Genomic DNA, 25,962 nt, shown 5'->3' with positions numbered 1-25,962 from the left:
CTGAGATGGTGCCACACGCACAGAAGCTGTGAGAGAAGGGGAGGGGTCTCCCTACTGGAACAGGCAGGAGGGAACAGGGGATCCACTCAATAGAGCAATACTCTAATGGAATTAGTGGGCTAAAGTCAGTCACACCTCGACTTTCTTCCCAATAACGCACATTTCATTCATAATATTATAATACAGGCCTATAGTGAATGCACATTTTTATTTTTCTGGGTTGTGTGAAATGGCTAAAAAAAGGTCATACAAAGCAAATCTGTGCACCTCCAAGGTGAATTAGTTTAGCCTTAGTGAAATGGGGAGCAGATTTCATATGATGACATCATTGATGATTTTGCATGAAGGAAGGTCAGAAGGGTCAGGCTTTAGTTGGCTGTTGTACCATTTAAACAGTGCGTTTGCTGTTCTAAGTGCTATAGTGTAATTAGACTCTCTTCAGTGTGTTTTCCATTTGTGTAAGAAGGATCTGTGCTATTAAGAATATTTATTCTCTATTTTATTTGGATTATATTCTTATTGTTGCTTTCTGCTCTTCTTACATTTCTGATTGTATATATTTTTGGCATATATATGTATATTTATGGATTTATTTATTTTATTTAAAAGTTTAATGATCAGGGACAATGCACATTAATAAAACCTTTTAACAAATGTAAACATGCCAGAATTAGCCAAAAGGCTATTTTACATCTGTTATCCCTGGACTGATGTAAAATATAAAAGAATATATACAAAAATGTCCTTGTGGTTCGCTAAATGCTGATAATTTATACAGTCATAGTTTGTGCAGAATTGTGTTTGTTGTCTTGTGGCAATGTTGGAGATGGTGATTGTAGTGTGTTTCCTGTTCTAAGTGCAATACTGTAATAACTGGATTCTCTTTAGTGTGTTTTTCCATTGTTCTGATGAAGGATTTGTGCAATTGAGAAATGTTATTCTCATTCTTATTTCATTTCATTTCTATTATATTATTCTTTTTTTCAACAGATCTTGTAAATTTCTTTATATTTAACATATATTTTTAGATGTCCTTGTGGACCTATAGTATACATTAAATACAATTCCTGGGGTGGCTCAAGGGGGGGTGGTTCTTGCCCAGGGCGTCGTTCAAGCTAGAACCGCCACTGGGTAACAGAGACCATCATACAGTGTGACTGTGAATGTTTTTCTCCATAAAAAAAAAAAGCATAATTCACCCTCGCTGCTCTGTGAAAGCTTGATAAATAATGAATCACCTATTTATTAATGACTGATAAGGTGTTTGTGATAAGGGGATAATGTGAACAGTATATAAGGGTTAATGGATTCATTCTCCTAAGTGATTTCTTATTCTGAATCATGTCATATTGTTCTCTGTTGACATGTTTTCTTCTGTTCATGGTCTCATTTTGTCTTTCTCTCGTTTCACTTCTCAGCTCAAGCTATTTCTGGACACTGAGGTGCTATTTCACAATGACAACAAACAACGGGATTCTACAAGAAGAGGGGATTTTGTTTTATTCTGGACACCTTTCTATACCGCAGTAGAGGAACTGTAGTAAACATTTAACATGCTCTCTGAGGCTCACGCAGCATTGACTCGTTAAAATGTTGCGAGTCGCTGAAAGCAACTTTCCTGAAGAAAACACAAGACTTTGCTTTGGGAGCTGCTGTGCTTATTAACTATGGAAGATGTGTTTAACAAATGGTAATCTCATAATAATAATAATAATAATAATAATAATAAAAAACAAATTTCTACACATTATTGCACTTTGAATTGTACTATGGTGAAAAATTGAAACTAATATTTTCAAGGTATGACTGAATTGCTTTTACTTGGAGTGTGAACATTCATGTTTGTTTTTTCAGGTACAGAATATTAAAAAACAGGAGGTACTAAATGTGTCATGATGGTAGTATTTTTGTCAAAACTCAAGATAATATTCTTACACCAAACCACTTGAAATATCATGTGTATGTATGTATCTACTGTAGCACTGCCAGTCTCCTTTTAGCTTGCCAAAATGAATTTTATTTTTGCTTACATCTGGATGGAAAATAACCTTTAACATATTTTCTGTGTGACTGGGGAAGGTTACACAATGGAAGTTTATAAAAATGTGAATATTAAAGATATTAACACAATGTTTTGTTCATCACATATGTATTTCTTTAGCATGTTTATTTCTAAGAGTCAAATACCATTTGTAGTAAACTCAACTATCCCATTACTATATTAAGTTAGTGCTAGGGTTTTAAAATATATGATGTTTATAGAAAGAAATATGTCATCTATGACCTTTTGTCCTTTTATATCAGTGATGAAAGTTGTTTGATACAAATGATACAGTTGACTTGAAGTCCCTGGTTGTTGTGTGCACATGAAGGGTAGAAGTCTTTCCTATTGCTCCTTTAAAGAGAAGCAACTACACTGTACAATATAAAAACTCCCAAATCAAGAGAAAAAGTACAATTTTATGTGATATAATGAAGTCATTCTCAGGAATTCCTCCACCACTGACACCAGAGTAATAAGCTTAATGTTTATTTTCCCTGAGCTGTATTTAAATTGTTTTAAATTGTATTGAATCTTAACCTTGGATATAACACTGCACTAGTCCCTGTCATTGATTACCATTGTACAGCACAACAGTGTTGCACTGCTGCCTGCTTTTAGGGATTCAGTAATGTACAAAATGTAGTTCCAACTGTCCAAATCTAATCCGAATATTTTATTCTTGTTTTGATTGATGAATTTGAAGAGAAAGACAGACAAGTATTACTTAAATTATTTACTTTTAAGCTTTAAAAAATCATTTCTTCTTTATTACATTTCACTGATGCATTTTTTGACTGTATCTTTATTCTAATCATGTACAAAGGAAAAATACAAAATGTGCACTCATCATAGCTCCAAGATTCTCTTTGAACTTCCACATTGATTGCCTTGACCTATTAAACTTCATTCTATTATTTGAAAAAGGAACCAAAGTATGGCATGCTCAAAGGAGGTGAACTTTCAATACAAAAAAAGGCTTCTTGAAATGTTTCTTAAGTTCAAAGCTTTTTCCATCTCAAAAGGGCATTTTTAATTCTGTGTATTTTCAACCAAGAAGGTGGATACTAATAACTTTGGATTCTGAAGTACAGAATTTATATCTTTAAATCATGAACTATGTCTCCATTGCAATTGTAAAAGAAAGCTCATAGAATTACATGTATTGAACTTTTGATAATAAAAAAGAAGAATTTAGAGAATATAGTATGTTTTAAAAGAGGAAGTGCAACTGTGCTGTTATTATCTTGCTTAGAATCTTGCCAATTTCAACACAAATATTTATCATGAATCACTGTGGTACACACACTTGATTGGATGTGATGCTTCTTTTAATGCAAACAGCGCCTCACCCTCCTTTGCCCCTCTGATAGTGAGCTGTTGTATTGCGGCTCCCTCCCAAGTGACATCTTTATCTTTAATTGGAGAGTAATTACTTTCACTCGTCTGCAGCGTGGTGCGCTTTGACAACACCTGAGAGAGAGGATGCACCTCCCTCAGCTCCACAGTGGGTGCAGCCACATCCTCTCTGCCTCCATCTCTCCTCCAGGATCGAGGCCCCGCTGCGCCGGCTGGCCCTGGTGGCTAGAAGACCCATCACATCCTCTGTTCTGCTTATTTTGCAATAAAATGGGATGTTTTTCCCTCCTCCTGCAAAAATTCACCCAGACCCTCCACTGAGGATTGTGGCATTTCCATGTATTGACGTTTGGCTGGTGGTTCGTATACATTTGTTATTCTATGCTCTGGACTTCAAAGAGAATGAAAGAGGGCCTATTATGCTAATTGGGTCCTGTTCTGTTAAACGCAATCAAGGCCTCCTGCATTAATCCCTTACTAAATACTTACTGGCTTCAGAAATGCTTTTTCAGATGCCGAGAGACACGTACTGCTCAGTTTCCTGACAGGGATGCTTGTTAGAGAGTAGTTTTGTACAAGTACTAACTAAGTAAGCAGTAAATAAAATGTTTTAAATCACAAAAGTGAAAGAGCCTTGTTCCAGTGTTTCTAGTGTGCTTAAAATCATGCTGATCAGGTTAAGACTTTGACTTGTGTTGCTTTTTTTGTCAGGTGTATGGTTGAAAGGAAAAGCCCTACTGAGACCATGCTGAAGATTTTGACCTTGTTCTCTGGTCTACATTGTTCACCCCACCACACACTGCATGTGTAAGATATTCACCATTTTCCCCTGACAGGAGCAAAGAAAAGAGAAATCCTACACTGATTCCCACTGATGCCTATTTCCAGCGTGTAAATATTATTGTTACTTGCTGTGAATGTCGGAGGATTAAACTACAGTGGAAACACAGCCGGCACCTCCTTTGCACACCGTGGGGACCCACATTGTAGTCCAATTGTACAAATGAAACCAAGGAAGCCGATGCAATAGGTGCTTTGATTTTAAAACAGTATTTTATGCTCTTTTATCATTTTCAAGCTCCACATATGGTACATTTTTTAATATGTAAGAAATGGAATGGTGATTTGTTGAATAATTGAAGAGTTAGCAAATCATTGAATATTCCTCCTAACGTGCGTGCATGCTATAAAAAGAATAGAGGGAAAGCAGAATTACAGTCATGCTGCACATTGACGTAACTATTTGCAGTAACTAAAACAATACCATCTGTGTCATCTTTGATATAAAAAGCCATTGTGTCAAGGTTTTATGGGTCTTGGGATACACAAATATAAAATATTAAGCCATACAGTTACTACCTTAATATAGTATAGTACAGTACAGTATAGTATAGTATAGTATAGTATAGTAAGTGAATACAATTCCTTTATCATTTTATCATTAATCATTAAGCATGTGTTGAAAAGGTGTTACATTAAACAATAGTCTTGTGTTCCTTAAACGGAAGGCTTTTACAATACCTACAGTGAATTGGGCTTTTTGTACATAAAAGCAATTGCTTTGTAAATGAAGCAAATGCCCCTGGGCCTACTCTTTAATCTTGCAGCTCCACGCACACATACACACACTGAGCTAAGGGAAATTTACTTCATTCAACGAGTCTCCTGAAAAGACTACAAATGTATCTGCGGAACCACAGTACAGTATCATGGTGACGCATTGGTCTGTTTAAAATACACCAGGCAGGACAGTTTTCTGAAAAGAGTCATCTTGCAACTGTCAGATTGAGTCATAATTAATAAGATACATTTTGCTGAAATACTGCTGCTGCTGTTGTTGGCTTTTATGAAAATCATGAAACTCACTCAACCAGACTCCTAATTGGACCTCAAATAACAAAGAATGTAGATTATGTGTTAAGAAATACATTACGCATATGGTATCACATAGAAGTATATTCATGAGATGATATTTGTAGTATTGTTGGCACTGGCTGTGTGATGATGTCCCTGAAAACTATATAATTAGAATTGGCATGTTGCACTTCTTATTTCAACATGATTAATCAGTGGTTCTCTGTTAACTTGAAAGGAAATATTAGATCCTGACTAAACTTTGATGAAATCCAGAGTCACAAGTAAGAGATTTGGGTCAACTAATGAGAACAGAGCGTCCCACTTTGCAAGTCCAATTGGGAGAGAGACGATTTGCATGTATGCAAATGGTGTTTGAGTTAATTGCATAACTTGGCATTCAGTAATGACTAAGTTATAATGGTTTACTCCTTTATGTCTTGACCATGTCAGTGATTGTGACCATGAGCAACACTGTCTCACTGATGGCAGGTTTGTAGGATTATTTCATCCCTTGTCACTGAAGAAGGTCTTCATACAGTAAGTCATAGATTGACACAGTATACAACAATAAATATTCAAGTGCTGCTGTGAACTGGAAAACTACAAAGCAACCTCACCACTGCATACATTTATCATTCAAAAACTACTAATTTAAAATAACATATCCATCAATTCATTTTCACATCACTTATCCTGCCTGGTGTCATGGTGGTAAATGCTGAGCAGAGCAGCTAAATTGTCCTTTCTCCCACACTCTCTAACTTCATATAAACTGCTACTGTTGGTGTAATCTGTAGTCTGGCACAGATTGAATATGGCAATAAACAATAACAAAAAAAAATCTGTAAAAATCTTGATTTAAGAGAAGTGAAAATCAAAGGTAATGCTCATCCCCTTGCAGAGGGATGTGCAGAATACAACAACAACAAAACATCTGCATTCATGTAAAGGAGGAGTGAAGCATTGCCATCATCCTTGCCCTTACTCGGTTTGTTTAATTTGCAGAGGATGCTGGGTTACACAACACTAAAACATTTCTCCATATTCCATGACATGCAGCTTATTGTTTTACTGCACAGATCAAATAGTTTGTGCACATGACCCTGTTGTGAAGTTATTATTGATAACTTAAAATGTTAATATGTTTTGCCACGAACAAATATATATATAATATCAGAATGAACTTGAAACAATTAAAAGGCCAATATATCTTTATTGGCTTAATGTCATGTTGAAGGTTTAAATTTAAAGTTTTAAATCTTACACTTTAAAAAAAAATGTAGATAATTGTGAATGCTCTTCAAGAATACTAATCAGTCTCTTCCTAAGCATGAATCAGCTGCACACCTTTGAAACCTGCTCTGGCTGCACTGTAATCAAAGAAGCCCCCCCTTCGCCCCCTCCTCATCCTCACTCGCTGACTGAATGGCGTTCTCTAATTAACCATGCAGAACAGGAGAAGAACACATGTTAATTTAATGTAACAAAAATGTTGATTTTCATGCACTCTCCTTTTCAAATATTTATGGGCTAGACTTGAATTTTCAAGATGCATCAAAGACTCACAGGATATGCAAATGTGTCTGCCTTACCCCCCAACAAGTTGGACTGTCTTTTGCTATTCATGTGGGCTTCATTGCACTACCATCTGAGCTATAAAGAGGAAGCCATTACAGTCACCTCTATAAAAATAGTAGCCTATATTTGTGTATTGAGAACTATCTGGCACCTGCTCAGCTGCACCCATAAGTAATCATCTCTCACTGCTCAGGTTAAAACCGTGTAATAGATATCAAGTAAAGCAAAATATAATGAGTTGTGTCTTTTTGCATCACTATTTTACTTTTGATGCTGATCAGATTATTGTTTTTGAAAGCAGCAACAATGCAGTGCAAAGCAAAAACAGCAATCCTTACGAATTGGGAGGATTTTACTGCTGACATGCAATATCTACAAAGAGAACCTGCATCAGATTACAGTTCACTTTTAACCAAATTTAAATAATTTAAAGTAGTATAAAAAAGCATTCGGCTGTGGCCTGAATACTGGATACATTATGTCTGTCGACGTCTGAATGTGTTTCCCGCAGTGTCCAAAAGGTGGCGCATGAGACACGTGAAACACACATCTCAGCCCGTTTGGTGAGTGGAGAAGTCCGCTCAGAGAGAGGCTTCACACACAGTAGATATATCACATGTGAATCATCATGGATGGATCTGCATAATACTGTATTCGATTGTCAGCCAGATTATTCATGATTTTACCAACAAGCTGTGCTGATCTGTGTGTGACATCTCTGTTGATAAAGTAGGTGATAGATGTCATATCTCGTTTCTTTTGCATTGCTGAATCTCAGGAGAATCTCAAGTTCAAAGTGTCCGCAGAACAACTGAAAAAGTTTATTCTCGGGTAAGGTAAGTCTTTTTCTTTCTTGTCTGTCTCCTTCAGTACGATTTCAACTTTACACTCACACACTCACACACACATCAGACACTGCAGACTGTGCGGCCACGTGAATGAGAAGGAATAATAAAAACAGAGAGACTTAAAAGGAACATTATAGGAAATTTAACTGAGGCGTGTAAAGGTGTGAAGCAAGATGCTCCTTGATGGAGGCGTGGTGCGTTCTACTTTACCTTGGAAAGAAAGAAAGAAAGAAAGTAGGAAAGAAAGATAAAAGAAAGAAAAGAAGAAAGGAAGAAAGAAAACAGAAAGAAAGAAAGGGAAAGTGATGATCTGATGAGATGTATTACCAACCCCCCCTCTTTTTATCTCTCCCCCTCTCCCCTCTCTTTACCCCCTTCTCTCTCTTTCTTCCTCTCCCTCTCTCTCTCTCTCTCTCTCTCTCTCTCTCTCTCTCTCTCTCTCTCTCTCTCCATGTGTCTCTCCGCTTCTCCTCCCTCCTTTAGTTCTGTGTGACTCTGCAGTTAACAATCAGATTTTCTCCTGCTGTTTCCTCTCTTTGTAAGTAACTTTCTATTCACATTATATGATACATGCCAAAAAAACTCTATGACACTTGCATGCTGAATAACGCAGTGATGGTGCTTTACTGTATATTGGTGTTTCAATGTTGCTGCTGGTGTATAGATTACAACTTTCCTGTCATTTGTGTTGTTCCTTTTGGGGTGCTTTTCTGATGGACTGTTTCTGAATAGTTGCTATTGTGTGTTTGACAAACTGTGGGCCTCCTCCCAGCTCAGTGATAATTTCAAACATATGCTCGTCCAATACGGTTAAATGTCTCATTGTAAGAAGCTTCTGTTTTGGCGTGTGATCACAACCTGTGGGGTTTGCCAGGTCAGCCGCTGGACCTTTGCTTTCATTTCAGATGCCACATGACATTTTTACGGATCTTTTGAAAAAAGAAAAAAAAAAGCACAATATAGGATTTATTCAAATCGGTAAAACACACTATTAACTGAACAAGTATTAATATGCTGATGCAATATGATTTTTGATGAAAGCTTCTTTATTAAAACCCCGTGTAAAATGTTACACAAAAACTCAATAATGCAATGTGACAGGCTGTGAAAGTTTGAGAATATTAAAAGCATAAAATACTGATAAATGTAAGGCTGGAACGTAATATGTATTCTCGCATCACTGATCCTTATTACAGATATTTTAAGCAATTGCACAATAATCTGGATTTTTTAAAATTCTGAAATCGGACTATTAATTAAAAGTGCATAACTCTCAAAAGTGAACACGTCCATTAAGATCATTCTTTAATATTTATCATGTTTCTATAAATGCAATAATTTAATTAGCTAATAATAAATAGACGGCATGGATTTAAATGTCAAAGGATCTGCTTGATGATAGCAAAGTATATGTCGAACGTATAGGATAAATAATTATCTTGAAATTCAGAACAGCTGTAGAGAACAATGTGACATTTGCAAATATTTGAGAACTTGAAAACATCTGGATACCTGTAAATCAAAAATCATTATCTCTTATATATGACAATCTTAAAAATAAAAAGGTCTAAAACAAGAGAGAGAAATGTTGTGTTGATATATTGTTGGGTGCTGATTTAATTTATCTTGTATGACACAAGTCTAAAACTGGTCTTTGAACTCTGTGGCGTCTCGGTGTTTCTCTCACCTGCTCTCATTATCCCGTATCAGCTCAATGCCGTTTGCGTTTTTGCATCACTTTCACTGAAGTTGAAGAGGTCAGTGCGTTATTTTCTCTTCTAACTAAAATAAATGTAAGCGTCACGAAAAGGAACAAGCCGAACATCTCTGGAGGGGAAAAGGTCATCCTTAACTTTGCAGTCGCTGTGTAGCATGTAAGTGATGTTCATTTAAGTAAACTTATTAAAGTGACTAAACTGCGGGCAGTAACAACCATCCTCCCTGTCTCCACTTTTATTTCACCACAAATCTCTCTCTCTCTCTCTCTCTCTCTCTCTCTCTCTCTCTCTCTCTCTCTCTCTCTCCTTCTCCCTCTCTCCCTTTCTCTCTCTCTCTCTCCCCCCTCTCTCTCTCTTGCTCTCTCGCATCTCTTGTCTGGGAGGAGGAGGGGGAGTCCTGCCTCTTTGCCTTCCTCAGATCAATGCCCTGGCCACTCACTTTCTGATGTTGCACGACGGGAAATGCTTTGAATACTTGCGACATGGCTGCGCGCATTGATTGCCAAGATTGACAGCAGCTCTACCCATCGTCTTCTCTTGTCTGATAGGGAGAGAGAGAGAGAGAGCAAGAGAGAGAGAGAGAGAGAGAGTGAGAGAGAGAGAGAGAAGAGAGAGAGAGAGATAAAGAACAGATAGGCGAACAACAAAAGGTACTTGTAGTTTTGGACAGCTTAACTTCACAGAGTGTGCAGGATCTCCTCATATGGCCCCGTGTGAACAGACTTAAGTTTTCGCTCAACAGATAGCCCAGTGATCATTTTCTAGAAAGTATAGCCGAGTCTAGTTGTCTTTACGCACGGAAAAGGACGCACAATTATCTTCTCCAAGGCTGAGATCATCAAGGTAAACAACACGTCTGCTGTACTTTTCAACATGCTCTATGTTGTCCTGATATTTTCATCTAGTGTTTTATTGCTGATTTCTAAACGTCGAGCGTGCTGTCAGCGCAGTGTTCCGTCACAGAGCGCTCACATCGCCTCAAAACATTTCCAAAAAGTAATTTATGTGTAAAGCTTTCACGAGTTGGCACATTTTGTGACGGGTAGAAAGACTGCTGAACTTTAATGATTGGGATTATTTGGTGCGTCGCTTTCACCAAAACAAGCGAAGTGCACGCGAACCGCGAGTAGCGCGCTACGTAGTACTGGCTCTGAGGCGCTCGAGCTCGCAACAGAATCGCCAAATATACGTTAAAGTCATCATCTAACTTCATCATAACTTTACTATGTAACAACTTGAACCACTGTCTGAAGGTATGAAATCATTCTTTTTTATATATCTTTGTCTGTTTCAGCAGCGTGAAGCCGTACAGGCGGACACGGGCTGTACACGTTAAACTGCAGCGTTAACACCGATAACACTTTGAGCGAGCTTCCCAAATAAGTGGTGATTCTTGCTCTACTAAGTCCTACGATTAAATATCTTAACGTTGTCGGCGCTTTGGAGTGTGTGTTTACATGTCCCGTAACTTTCTTCTGCTGGTGGCAGTTTCACTTCTGTCCACACAGCGGTACCATTCATTGACAATGACGTGCGCCCTGGTAGGTTTCCTGTCTCTGCATGTGAGGTGGACAAGTTTATTTGTAGCTTTCGCTCATGTCTCATTATAACTAAATATTCCAGTGCTCTTTGCCCCCAAACTGCTCTCTAGTTCGTAGATTATTCTGAGTTTTTTTTTTGTAATTTAAACAACAGAAACCTACAGTGTATGCCTGTCCCCCCAGTTTAGCCTGGGAATTTGCTCTTCTTTAACTTTCTCGAGAGGTCAGGGGAATTGACCTCCAAAGAATGCATAAGCCATAAATTAAATTCAACAATCGCAAGTCTTGTCCATTTAGAGAAGATGTACTCGCCCAGACAGTTTTCCATTTAAGCCGAGAGCTCTGAAGCTCGGCGCCCTCGCTCTGAACAGACACAAGTTGTTGTGAAGAAAGTACAAATGTGCTCAATAAGGATTAATTGTTTTCTTGCCTTTTATCCCGATTGTTTCTGCTGAAAGACAATCTCGAAAATTTATCACCAGGCCTTATGTTAGAATAAAGACTTTTGAATATTTTTTAGAAAACAATATAGACTTAACACATTTTTAAGTTCTGGGAAATGACAGGGAAAAAAAATCTGATACATTGTCCAAGAAAAAAAATACGTGTCACAAACTCGATAATTAATTTCCAGGTTTATAATAAATGGAGGCGTGTTAAGTGAAATGTCATTGAATAAGCATGAAATTGACACCGCGGAGATGGCCCCTCATTTTAAAGCGTTTTCCAAAATTAGACACAGTGTACAAACAAGCCTTTAAAAAACTGCTTCAGTAAGCAAAGATAAAATTAGGAGTTTTTGTATTGAATTGAACAGTTCTTCTATTTATTAAACCCTGCTGATCACGTGCGTTTTGTGACCACAGAAATAACACACCTGTGGCTAATTAATGAACACACAATTATCTCTTTCCTTGCCCAAAAACCCCTCCACACACACACACACACACACACACACACACACACACACACACACACACACACACAGAGACACAGACACACACAATAACACTTCCTCGAGTTAAAGAAATATAAAAACAATATTTGCGTTAGGAGTAAAGATCGTTTGGTATTTTTTTTTCTTCTTTCTTTTGAACAAGTTGCTCTTAATGCAGCTGAGTGAACGCAGGTTTTCCTCATAAGGTAAGGCGAGTTCTGGACACCAAATGCAAGTCTAAATGGCACATTTATAATTAGACTGCCCATTCAGCACATTGTCCTGATTGCTATACAGGGACACTCGGCTCTATCTCTATAAGAGTTTGTCTCTGACGGCTTGTGCAGCTCAGCGTGTCGCTCACCAAAAGAGCGAGAGAGGAAAGAGTGAAAAGCGCCCTTTGATGTCACAGAACCGCACTTAGCTCTTATTTAACATCTCTCACATATTTTTTTTTTTGCAAAGGGGAAACTACCAGCATCTACAATTAATTATCTTACTCCTTTGTACACATCCTTCGCAAACGTTACATACATGTGCATGAATGTGCATTTTAAGCAGCACAGAAATTTTTTAAATGTTAATATATTTTGAAGAGACTCCTTCAAATAATCTGTTGCTGTCTTATAAGTGTTGTCTGAGACATTTGTTTTTTTCTCCCCTAAATTGCAGTCGAATGAACCACTAAAGACCATTTTCTGGGTGCGCGATAGTTAAGTAGAAATGCAGGGCAATGATATCATATTTGTCTTATTTCATACTGACTGGCCGTGCGCATTTTCTGTATTTTCAAGGAGTAATCTGCGAGTGGATCTTGAGGTGACTTGAGGTTTTTGCAAGACTGAGAAAGACAGCATTTCCCACTTGGACTCAGCATAAGATATAGACTCGCTGACGCTGATGTGCCAGTAAGTTCAAAAGATTTTAGGACTTTTCATTTTGGCATGAAAGGGATAAGCCACCTAGTTCACTTGTGTCTAAACATATCCTGCGCTCTGTCCAAGTCCAGTGTCTCCCGTGGTGCAAGAGCAACTTTTGCTGCTGGGAATCCTTTTTTCTTTTCATCATGATGCATTGCAATTATTGCTATCCTTTTTATATATATTATTTGTGTTATTGATTGGAAGAGAAATGTCTTGAATGATCCCATTATATAATATTTGTTTAGTCTTAAGTGCCACAAATTGAATTTACTTAAAGATTTACTGTTAACTGTCCTCATCATCTACAGGTAGGATTTGTTTAAACTATATTGTACCAGCAATTAGTGAGATCAAAGAAAAAGCAGGAGTGAAATGCAGTAGGCGAATCTGGTAATTCAGACATAATGGCATAAGTTGTTTTATGTTTAGGAATTTTATTACAAGTGTGAATCCACTCAAAAGGAAAAAAAGTAACCTGCAGGAGTTCTCAGCTTGCAGATCTATATTATTCATTGTAATGTGTTATTTAATTTCCCTGCTAAAACTCAGCTGTTACGTGTCTGTAAGCCACACAGTGATGCAAATGAAAGTACTGGTTTCTGTAGGTTTCATTTTATGGCCTTGCTCTTCTGCTGGAACAGTTCTACTCGGAGTGTATTCCCCTGCCAAACTGAATTTCTTTAATGATATTACAGCCAATTCTAACTCATAATAAGCCGATCTCACAGTTGGAGGAGGAGAAAACATTTCTAATATCGACATCATTTTGCGACAGTGTTATAAATAATAGTTATGTGTTGTCGTTATGCAGATAGAGCAGTGTTTCAAATGATATTAATAATATGTGTAATATGTAAAGAGGCTGCAGCAATCACTCCACACTTAGATTTTTTAATATTTTTCTCATAGATGTAAAAAGGTCTGTGTGTACAGCTCTGCATGTATGATACTTTCCCCTACACCAGATATTTTGCAGAGGATGTCTTCACTCTTGACACATGGATAAACACTGCTGTTGTTCTTGATTTGAAATGTCAAAATCCAAAAAAGCCACTCTGTCTCACCTGTCCAGATGTCATTTATAGACTGCATAACTGAGACCTTACACACCGCTTTATCTTTTCGGTATACACAGTGGTTTGCAGAGAGACAGCTATTTTGTTCCAAGTGACAAGATGCTGCTGGGATGCGGGCAGGGAGAGCAGAGAAATAGAAGCGAGGGGGATGGGGGGGGGGGGGGGTCGGTCTGTGGCTGAGGGGTGCACAGGTACTAGTCTCCCTCTCTTCGTGTTAGTGGAGGGAGTGGCTGAGACCTGATGATAAACAAGATGAGAGGACGTAAACAACAGCAGGCCTGGTAAAGGTAGAGGTGTGGGGGGGGTGGTGGGTGGAGGGGGGGGGGGGCAGCAGAAGGGCGGAGGACTGCAGGAGATAATAAATGTGGCAGCACATGTTGTGACATCTGTCTTTCTAAGTGTTATCTAATTTGCTGTAGACTATTTCAACAATGATCAAAACTGATAGGGATATGCCACAACAGTTTTTACTTGTAATCTGTCCCCTCCAACAGGAAGTTTCTGACAAGTTAGTAACGTGTCACTCCTGTCATAATGCTTAGTTTTCTTTTTGCAGGACACTGTGATTAGGTGTTGCACAGTTTTCTGTATAATGAATGCATGCAGCGGCAGAGAACGCTTGGTGTAAATCGCCTTCCTCTGAACCGCAGATGCGCTTTGTGGGATAGTTTTTTTTTGTGGGTTGACAACAGCGTATAAAAAAGTCATTATGCTGCAGATCTGTTTAAGTGACATGCTCATATCGGAGGAAATTGTGGTTTTTCTCACTGCAAACCATTGTCACTTCCTAAAAACGAGAAATACAGATTTTTATCAATGGTCTAACTGAGTCATCACAAGCAGTGGGCTATCACCTCCATGAAGTCACCGTCTTAAATAAAAAGCTGTGAGAACATGGAGCCAGACAGATTAATGGGAGTGTAATACACCAGCTGTTTGAAAAAAAAGAATTTCGAGCTTTAACATTTTGAATTTCATCCAGCTTTGGATGTTAAATTGCCCAAAAGCTGATTGAGAGAATTTTTTTTTTTTTTTTTTTAACATCATGTTTTTCATTGAAGTCAGGTTCTTCTGTCACAGATTAAAGTTAAGATCATGATTTTTATTTATTTATTCAGAACCAAATATCACCTTTGTGTGCCAATACTAACTGAACATCGAGAAGGGGTAGTTTTACTCTACTATGTTAGATCTCTGTGTTCCCCTGGCTGCTGTAAGTGAACAGTATTGCTGACATTAAAGGATTACAGATGAAAAAAAATCTAAATATGTGTATCTTCACAGGAACTGTATAATTGCACGAGTAACCTAAGTGGCCCATTTTGATCTGTATCATTCACTCTCCCACTGAATATGTTTTTCTCAAAATAATTGGACATTTTCTTTTAGTCCATTGCATAGTTGTGCATAATTAACTTTGACTTCAAAATGCAACAGTCTAGGCTATGGTAAGTAACCTCTGTTGATTTAAAAAAAACACACACATTAATATGTAGAATTAATTGGAAGGGCCTTGGTGGCCGTGTGTTCCTGACACAGGTCTGGGACGGTAATCAGGTGGAGGAATTAGTCAGGCTCATTGTTTTTTATGAATCACATGAAGATTTGTACAGTGGCTGTGTGAAGATGGTTGCCTTTATTTCCATATCAAAGAGGCACACAGTGCAGCCGGGCAGTAATTAAAATGTGGTGGATTTTTGAGACGTTGCACATGTACACACACACACACACACACACACACACACACACACACACAGGCAGAGGCCCTCGCACACGCATTTACTCCCTCACACAGCCATGTGGACACAGGCATGAGAGAACGTACACACACGAGCATGTGCATACACACATACAAACACATACACACACACACACACAGCCACACAAACAGGCCGCATAGACCAAGGCTAAGAACTGTCAGGTTGTGTGAAAAGAGGTACAGGTGGTTGAAACTGAATTTTAAACAAACACTCATGTCCGCTTGTGTTCCTTTTGCAGACATTTAGGCATGAAATCCAAAGCCATTTCAAGAAAACAAGTTCATTTTCTCCTTCTCTGTGGCAACCATTTTGTTAGCCACAGCTTGATAGAGCCGTGAATTTGTGTAATTATTATTTTTCCCCTGACTCAGTAACTGCTTTCACTGACTGCAGTAACACTAACCTCTATTTTTACTCACAGACAAATTATGCTTATATATCAATCCATCAGCTCTCTGTATGTATGTGTGAATATATATGTGTATATATATACACACACACACACACACACACACACACACACACACACATACATATACATACACACACTACTACACTGTTCATGACCTTGTTGCAGAATGCTAGGATTATGACTAGAAGACGCTGTGATCTTTTGCCCAACACAGAGTGATTTTTGTCCTACTAGAATTGAAGAAGCTCTGAAGACCTGAGCTTGGGTCTTGTGAGTGAACAAGGGAAAAGAGATTAGTGTAATGTTGGCTTCTGCGCTGCTCACACACAAGAGTGTCACAACAACCCTTTTGCTCGTGATCCCCCCCATTGTGCTTGGATCAGGTCTTCCCATGGGCAAGCCACTGACTTGGAGTAAGCATAAAAGGACTCTATGAAAATATGTTGTCAGCTGTGACACTGACAGTCTTTTATATAAAATAATGTGAAAAAGGCCTTTAATTTTCATCTTGCATTAGTTTGAATGGAAACAGCGCAATTATAGCATTGAATGCAATTAAATATGATATGTATGCATTTGTTATGAATAAACCTAGTACAGAAAAAATCCAACATCCAGATTATGTTCACAAGGTGACCAATGCTGTTGTTCCTTCCATGCATCATTTCTGATTTTGATCATTTAGCTTTTATTGAAAATATAATTGATCCAGCTTTGCAGAGTTGAAGTATTTCCAAGCTGTAGTTGGCAGAAGTATTGTGCGTATCCTTACACAGGTCTCCACTGTCTTTAAAAGCTGAACAATTAGACATTATCCAGTTGGTGGAGGTTGACAGCAGGCCGAGTATCTGCCAGCTTGATCTGACATGAGATGTAAAATATGCTCCACAGTTGTTACTAAGCCAGCCAATCTGGCTTCTTCACTCTCCAATACAGCCTTAAGGATGCTGGGAGCCGTTTTATTGGCACACAACTGTTTTCATATCAGATATGGCAATTTAGCTTGTGCACGTGCATATTTGTATGTGTGTGTTTGTACATAGTGCATATTGCGTGTGTCTGTTCACACATGGTGTACATTTGTGCATGTATGCACAATCCTAAGAGATATAAGTCTTGAATATTGCATGGTCTCTTCTTCAGCATGCATTGGCATAACGTGACAATGATGAACACTTTTATGTTATGTGGCACTTTGATCCATGATGCAGAGGTTGGTCCATATTTGGCATCTCCGGTGTTACTGACAAGTGAGTAAAGTATGAGTACACAACAAAGACTTGACTTTATCTACATGGTCTGCACCTTATAATCACATTCATTCATTACATTTTTAAAGACAGGCTTCACAGGAAAAAACAACCATGCTGTGTTTTTGCTTAATTTCATGCTTTCCAGATAATAATGTATGTTTGCTTTCTTGGATGGAAACAAATACTGATCAACCACTTGCATCATGGAGCAGCTACTGTGACATCTAAAACAGGCGAGGAAGTTATGGAAAAGAAAGGACGTATTGGGCCAGAAATCATATTCCTGACAGTTTTTCCTGTGGAAAATGCTAATGTAGGATGCCAAAAATAAATCAAAGTGACAAAGAGGGAGGGTGGGGGGGATAGATGGAAAGGGTCTTGTGGCTAAAGTTCTGATGAAGTTAACCATAGCGTCTCTTCTTGCCCAGGTCTTTTGTTTCCTTTCTGAATAATTTCTTTTTACACTGACTTGGATGTGTTACAAGGCTTTACCCTTAATGTGCATTATGAGAAAATGGCTTCAGCAGACCTGACCACAAGCTTTCTCTTGGTCTCTTGTCTGTCTTTGTTATCCTCTCTCTCTCTCTCTCTCTCTCACTCTCACTCTCTCTCTCTCTCTCTCTCTCTCTCTCTCTCTCTCTCTCTCTCTCTCTCTCTCTCTCACTCTCACTCTCACTCTCTCTCTCGCTCTCTCTCTCTCTCTCTCTCTCTCTCTCTCTCTCTCTCCCTTTCATTGAGTAAAGGGAGGGGGGTGTTTAGGCAATGTTGTTGAAAGGATGGGCTAAGAGCAGATTTTCTGACACTTTCTAAGACTAAGGATACAAATAATAAAGTTAGTGTTCACGTTGCCTCACACTCCTCTCATGATGTGTTAGTAGATCAAACGTAGTCTCCTTCAAATGTATTTATTTCCCTGACCCGCATGTAGTGAATCTTTCAGGGGGAAATCGTCAGTATTTTTAAAAGTGGTTCAAGAATACTTGTACTTATATGCAGTTATTGTGTGGCTGCAGCATCTGACTGCTCCTCTTTCATTTATTTCCAAATGGCACAGTTTCCTCCCCTCACCAGTACGTTGAGTGCAGGAACAACTTTATCCCTCATTCTGTCTTCTTGTACCATAATATATATAACCACAAAAGAGACAGTAATGTTAAAAAATACCAACTTTAACTGAATGAAGAAATCTGCCCTTCTGCTTGTTCTTAAAAGGGTCAAAGAATTAATATTCAAGTTTTAGAAACAATTGTCAAAGGCAATGGAAAAAAATCTCATGAGAGTTGAGCTGTTGCAGGAAACAATGAAAATGTGAGTGAGAGTTGGAGACAGGAGTCCTGGGAGGAGTTTTTTTGTGTTAGAGTACATAAAGTGTAGCTTAGTGTTATCTAAAAGATGTTCAAAGTGATGGCTGAATATTTAGCTGATTATGTAGCTGTCTTCCTACAACAACACAATTCTCACAAGATTTCAAAGTGATACTTCTTCTTGAGCGAGACTTGGTTAGACACAATAACAGACTGGATCAAGTGAAAGGTAAAGAAAAATGTTTTATTATTTATAGACACCTATAATAATAATAATAATAATGATAATAATAATAATAATGCATTTTATTTAAAAGCTCCTTTCAAAGTACTCAAGGACACCTTACAAGGCAAATATAACACAACAGTATCAAACAATATAAATCAGGTAACAATCTGAGCCTGTCAGTGGCAAAAATAAGCACTTTAATTGGACATATATTGTGGGTCCTGATTACTGCAACGGATTACATTGCAGCCCATTTCACAGCTGGACCAGTTTAAAAAATGGTTGTACATTAGTCACTTTGACACAAAATGATGGGAATATAGGGTCCAGGTTGAAAAATCCCTATAAGAAACCTCTGATTGGCTCAGCTGGACATTCATAAGTGCAGCGATAGTGAGGAAAGCCCGGAAAGCCTAACTCAGAGCTGGAAGAATAAAGCCAAAGAAAGTAGAGTTTGTGATAATCACTTTCTTGAATGGGACTAAAAAAGAGAAATCTGCTGAAATGATAGAGAAAGACTGTGGTTTGGCTCATGTGGTATATTTCCCATGAGGCTTTTTGACAATCTGAGGGGATAGCCACTCTGGCACACGCCACTCGCCCACATACAATACACACACACACACACACACACACACACACACACACACACACACAGGCATATGTACACACAGAGTCCCGTTTTCTGCCAGGCAGGACGGGTCTAGAAACCTCTGGGAGGAGGCTTGTCTTAGGGAGGATGATTGACAAGTAGTGGGTGAGGGATAGACTGAGGGGGACTACAGGAAGATGGGAGGGGTTGTCCTGTCTGCACTAACACGTTTCCTTTTTTCCACTAGACAGGACGGTCTGTAAAATCTCAAACCTTTGCTGAGGAGAGTGGAATGACATTGTGGAACAAGTATAAAATACCAAAAAATGCTCAGATTTTGAACAAGATCGACTTTTTGCTTTTGCAGGACTTTTATATGGCCACAATTAATGACCCTGTAGGCTTTAAAAAAATATATACAAATGATTTAAAAACCTGCCGACATATTACATTCATATGCAATCAATTTGCAATAGCGATTTATTGTCAAAGATTGTTCGTAGAGTGACGTTCTTATACCGCACTGAAAAGCCATAGGGTGGAGGTCTGAGTGGACGGCCAGGCAACCAACTTCTATGCTGCAGACCAAGGTTTGCGTCCCATCAGAGTAGATTTTTTGGATATTTACCATGCTCACAATGTTTTTCCTAACCTTAACGAAGTGTTTTAGTTTCCCAGCCTTACCCATAATGTATGTGCCATAACCACAGTGTTTCCCTTACCCTAACAAAGTGCTCTGAGATGCTTAAACATAACCAAAAAAATGTAATCATGCTTTCGGTTTGCGAGGAGTAGACATAGCAGCAAAAACAAATAGAAAAAAAATAGACTTTTCATAGCAATACTAAATAAAAAAGTTTTGCTGTGTTAATTAAAAAAACAAACAAACAAACACAACTTCCCAATGGATAAAACAAAACAAAAAAGAAGAAGGAATAAAAATGTAATCTGGTGATCAACTTTTCCTCCAAAATGTACCAATTACAAATGAGATGGCATGGTCGGACATGGTCGGACTTCACCAACACAGTCAGTACATTCAGTAGCACTATAGTTTTTGTGTCAGTAAGGAGAAAAGCTTTATGCCTTTGGTTAGGGGTGGGGCTGAGAACAAACTGGGGAGGTACAATGTTCCTCCTCATCCTCAGCAAAGCTAAATTTATTGGTTACCATCTGCAGGGTGGAGGAGTTTGGGTTGTGGCCAGGCCAAAGAAAGGCTTCTAATTAAACAGTCATCATTATCAACTTGCGGTCAGTGATCATCATCCCCAACACTGGTTCTCCAAGATGAACATGGAATCATTGAGGCTTTCCTTGAAGCCCATGCTGGACTGAATTAGAATAGAAGAAACAGAGGAGAAAAGTGCTAGCAAGAACCTTTTTTTCCCTCTCTTGGCAGAACAGGCAGCATGAGGCCCTGTGCCATATCCACTCAGGTTTAAACAATTACCCCACATCAGAGAAACCAGTAGAGCCTCAGTGCTGGCACAACCGTCGTGCTTTTGACTGCTGTACTTCAGGCCACGGTTTCAGACATGGCCAAGTGTCACATGTAAGCGGAGCTTTCGATAATTTCAATTAGTGTAAGAGGGTGTGCCTGCAGTATCTGTATCACTGCTGCTGGAGGAGCTTTCCTTTGAGGTTGACAGCCCCTTAATATAGTATTTCATGGTTTGATGTGTGAGTGACACAGAGGCGCTCCAAGAGGATGGCAAAATGGTTTATTAGGACCTAATTAGAGCCCTGTGATTAAAGGGGAAGTGACTGTGATTAGGAGACCTGCAGATGATGTGGAAACATGGATGAATATTCAGAGGAGAAAAGCACAGTACTGTATGTATTAGCCAGTGTGTGTTTTTGTGTGTGTGCATGCCTTTATAGAATGTGTGAACACTACAGTCCGGGCTGCCTCGGAGCCGTCGCTTTATGATATCATCTTTACAGCAGATCTCGGCAGAGGAGCTTTGCAACTTAAGCTATTAGGCAGAAAATGCACAAAGCGACTATACTAGTATAACCCTGCAGCTGATGTTTGTTCTGAGTATATGTGCACACAATTCAGAAATTTGATCAGTAGCTCTTCTACCACAAACATCATAAAAAAAGAGAAGATGACCTCAGTTTGTTACTTGTTTTTTTATGGTTTCAGGTCAGCATGTAAGAGTAATGCTGCAGACTTTCACAGCCAATTGAACATGCAATCATGAGGAATGTTCTGCAAAGCCAGGTCTGCTTCGGGAAGCTTAAGCACATACAAAGAATCACACATTCTTGTGAACTGCAGAGTATGTGCTGTTTAATCAAAGAGATAAATGGTCTTCTTATTATTATTAGTCTCCATCAATGGGGAGATTAGCATCGGATTTTCTTTCTTTTCGCCTCACAAACTTCAAACTTTTTCAGATATGTGATAGCCACTGCCATTAGAAATAATTTATGGGAGTGTTCCGAGGGCAGGAGATTGTCAGCAGGGCCTTGCGATTTTACAATTTCACAACTGACTTCCTCCTTAAAATGACGCTGGCTTACCTGCCTATTACTCCCTTTGATTTCTACAGTACATGCTTCTGCGCTCTGAGAGGTATTCATAATAAGCTTAAACTCCACTGGCTTCATTGCTAAAGGGTGCTTATCTCTTGGCTATTCAAAAGAAAGAAGGGTAATATTTTTTCCAATTTCAACATTTTACTGTTGGGCCACTGCCTGCCCAAAACCACGTTTAGGGGGCTGTTGTGGAGAGCAGACATGCACACACATGGACTTACAGACACATACATGCTCACATGCACTGACTGTTGGCTGTTCAGTCGAAATATTATTTTTGCCATTTAAGATTGAAAAGGTACAGCTGTGGAATTTTTTTTAGCTGGATGGAAGTCACATATTTCAGCACATTTATTTATATGTTTTATTCAGTGTACATTTTAACTCAGATTTCTTAAGGTTGCGAGAACCAGTCTGCTAGTTTTATGTAAAAGTCATTCAATTGAGATCTAAGTCTGTCAAAGAAAAGGAATTCTGAAAAGTGTTTTTCTTTTATTATATAGATTGTTCGTACCTTGCAGCACTTACAGCATGTTTGGACATGCAATTTAATCTATTTACATTTTCATTTTGTCCCATTGGAATGTTCAAAGTGTACTCTGCTTCAAAATGAATACTCATATGTAATGTAAGATACACTTGAAAACAAGTTTGCGGTGAGTGATAGTGGCCATGGAAGGCCCTTGCTCTTTTGCTTGGAGCAATGTCAGTTTTTCTAGTAGAATAATGAGAAGCATGTGTTGAGAAAGTAAAAAAAAAACATATCACCCACCTGTCATGAAACCGTGTTACTATTGTCTGGACAGCCACTTAGAAGAGCCTCTACGTCTCACTTTTCTGCTGTGTTCTCTTCTTCTTTATTCTTTCCTTAGGAGTTCTACATAGTTTACTGAAGATGCTTGGCCTAAAACTAATGCAAGCACACAGAAGCTAACTTTAAGGACCAGTGTAAGATTTACTGGCATCTAGCAGTGTGGCTGCAGATTGCAACCAACTGAATATCCCTCCCCTTCCAATCATTTAGGAGAACCTAGTGGCTGCAAAACTTGCAAAAAACACAAAATGCCCTCTCTACAGCCAGTGTTTGGCTTGTCCATTGTGAGCTACTGTAGAAACATGGTGGTGCAACTTGGCGGGGTCTGTGAAAGAGGACCCACTCTCTATGTAGATATAAATGGCTCATTCTAAGGTACAAAAACTCAATTCTTATTTTCAGGAGATTATTATACACTAATTAAAACATGCTTATGAATATTATATTCAATTCTGTTAAATCTGTTCCACTAGATGCCTCTAAATTCTACACACCGTACTTTTAATACTTTATCAGAAAAACTAAACCTCTGCATGGCTACCAGAATTTAAACACAGATAATCTGTAGGTGCAAAGTGTTTGTTTGAACTACATCTTTTTCCAGCAGTTAACAGTGTGCAGTATGTTTGTAAAGCAAGTCTAAGGGCTCCCCAGCCCTCTGCCTGTAGTCTCAGCCTGCTGAGTTTGTCCGTTTTACCATTGCTTGTGCCATGCTGTAATGGGCTCCCAGGACATGATGGGAATATAATAACTGCTTCATGATGTTTTTCTTACCCCCCCTCATTCTCCACTAAATGCAAAATGTGCTCTGAAATATGGGATACATGGTACAGGTTGTGATGTCAGTTGTTATTGCTGGATATGTGAACCAGTAAATTTTGGATTATTTTCCACAATCTGCTGTGTAGAGTGCATTATGTCACAGAGGCCACATTGTAGCTCGTTGGGTGTAGAGCAGTGTTGTCTCTCTCTCCTTCCCTTGTTCTGTGCATTGCTCGGCCACCGTCTGTGCTTCCACTCCAGACTACAGTCTCACTTTATGCCCATTTCCTTTCCTTGTGCTGGGATCAATGGACAATGGGCCTATAGGATACCTTATATAATGGGAAAAATTATGCATTAAGAGGTGTGCAGACTAACGGGAAGGAACGATATCCAGACTTAAGTTTTTTTCCCTGTGTAATTTAATTATGTGTGAAATTGCTATGGATATCTGGGTAATACTAATAATACTACCCAGGCTGGATTTTAAATTATTTTGTGTTGGATAAGTTGGAAGCATGCTCTGGGAAAAGTGACTTAATGTTATTTATTTAGTTAAGTTTAAATGATGAGATTTGTTAAATGACAATTGATACATTTTAATTCTTTTGCTGTATAATTGTCTCTGATTTGGACTCCAGCACTGCTTTTGTTCAATGCAGAATGGAAAAGTGTCTGATAGAGAGCCTCCTGTTTTTCCACTAATTAAATTTGCCACTAACATATGCTGGCAGGAACCTCTTACCTTGTTTGACTTATTTATTGCCTGACTGTAGAGGTAATTTGACCTTTCATTTCAAAGGCTCTTTTTTAATCCAGAAAAGGAGTGTTAAATTCAATTATACCAGTGATCAGTGGCTCAAACACTACATTTGTTTTCTCTGAGGGGACAAGCCAACCACAGCCCTGCTCTCAGCTCCTTGTCCCTTACTCCTGGCCCTTCCACCCCTACAGGGCAACAAGGGGGGAGAGGTAAATTAGGAGGAGAGAGAAATGGGGATAGGGGGCGGGGGAGACATGAGTGAGATGAGAAAGGGAGAATGGAGAGAGAGGGAGAGAGGAAAGTGCCCTTACAGTTCCTGCCATGTCACTGGAGATTTGTGTCCTCCTTTTAAATCATTTCCCTCTTTAGAAGATTAAGAAGGCAGAAATATTCTCAAACTGATCATTTTCCCTCCCCCTAAATGGACTCATTTGCATTTGCAAACGCTGCTATTAATTGTGGGTTTCAAAAAAAGACAAATGACCTCTGCAACTGTAAATAAAAAGAAAAAACAGAGGTTATAATATTAATTGTTAAAACGGCTGTACAGGGGCGTACAGGAGCTAAAGGAAAGCATATGCCCCCATCACTATCAGATTTACACCATGGCCACATACACTTCAGAAGCACTGACTCATTTCTTTAATTTATTTGACCCTTGATTCATATTCACGATTTCAATCGTCAGTCCTTCATTTGGTTTAATAAACTAAAAACTGAAGACTACAAATTGGATCTCTTTTGAGATTTCAGGTATTTAACAGTATCCAGAGAAACATGCAGTGAAATGCTGTTAAAGTAGTCTTGTGTTACATGAATGGGGGATTAAGAGTAATTTTCTGAGTCTTTTTATATTCTGTGAACACTGCAGCCCATCTTCTTTATTCTATAACACGCTACAAAGGTTTCCCACGTCCCCAGGTGAAGTTGTATGCCTGTGCTGTGCCGAGCTGCTAAAATAATTATTTGTCAACTTGCAAATCATAAACAGTAATGCGAGTCATTGGCAGAAAAGCCTACCATCAAACAGTGCATCACTGCTTCTTTTTGAACAAGGAAAACACTGAATAATTTGCGGACACCAATGCCTCGTTGTAACCTGATCATTTATGGATCAGTTGTTTCCTTTCTGGTTTAATTCACCATGTGATTGATTTTCAGTGCAGTACTGTTGGAAAATATCCACACTAAACTGTGCCTGAAATAGGGAATCATTTGAATACAGATGCTTAAGGCTTAGGCCTTGTCACTGGAAACCACTTGGAGCCAGGAGACAATTGCAGGTTGATTATGTTGCTTCTGACAGAGGTTGCAACTCCTTTGTACAAGGCAGAGATATTTGCATCTAAATGCTTATTGTAGACATCTAAACAGCATAAAGACTGATTGTAAATGCCAGCTGTTGGGTTGTAATGGGAATAAAAAAAAGAATTTCAATAAGGAAAATTGGGATGGAAATGAGGAAATTATTTTCAAACAGTGGAGCTGAAATCAATAAGTAGGAAATGGCAGCATTTGTTGTGCGGGTTGTATTTGTTATTTCTGTTGAGCGTATTTGAACAATCACATATGAATCTATTTACAGTTAACTACTGTATGTTGTATTTTGACTGGTAGAACTACAGTGTATATATTCAGATCAAATGTTGTT

The 25,962-nt window shown here is 38.6% G+C and overlaps 2 protein-coding genes across 4 annotated transcripts in view; both read left to right on the top strand.

Moving 5' to 3' along the window:
* Positions 1–1,532, top strand: part of plekha7b (pleckstrin homology domain containing, family A member 7b) — a 75,373-nt gene extending 73,841 nt beyond the window's left edge. Inside the window, exon 29 of the mRNA XM_053324547.1 lies at positions 1,419–1,532. Within this exon, the coding sequence (XP_053180522.1) occupies positions 1,419–1,441 (23 nt within the window). The 3' untranslated portion in view covers positions 1,442–1,532. The remainder of the gene's footprint in view (positions 1–1,418) is intronic.
* Positions 1,533–10,014: 8,482 nt separating this feature from the next.
* The window catches only part of sox6 (SRY-box transcription factor 6), a 139,084-nt gene continuing 123,136 nt past the window's right edge, over positions 10,015–25,962 (top strand). For all 3 annotated transcript variants that reach the window (XM_053324560.1, XM_053324559.1, XM_053324558.1), the window contains exon 1: positions 10,015–10,244. The gene's annotated coding sequence lies outside the window, so the exon portion shown is untranslated. The remainder of the gene's footprint in view (positions 10,245–25,962) is intronic.

Source organism: Scomber japonicus, chromosome 1 (assembly GCF_027409825.1).
Source record: "Scomber japonicus isolate fScoJap1 chromosome 1, fScoJap1.pri, whole genome shotgun sequence".
In the NCBI taxonomy this organism is placed as follows: Eukaryota; Metazoa; Chordata; class Actinopteri; order Scombriformes; family Scombridae; genus Scomber; species Scomber japonicus.
Note: the sequence above shows the minus strand (reverse complement) of the source record. Positions and strands in the feature narration are given on the sequence as shown.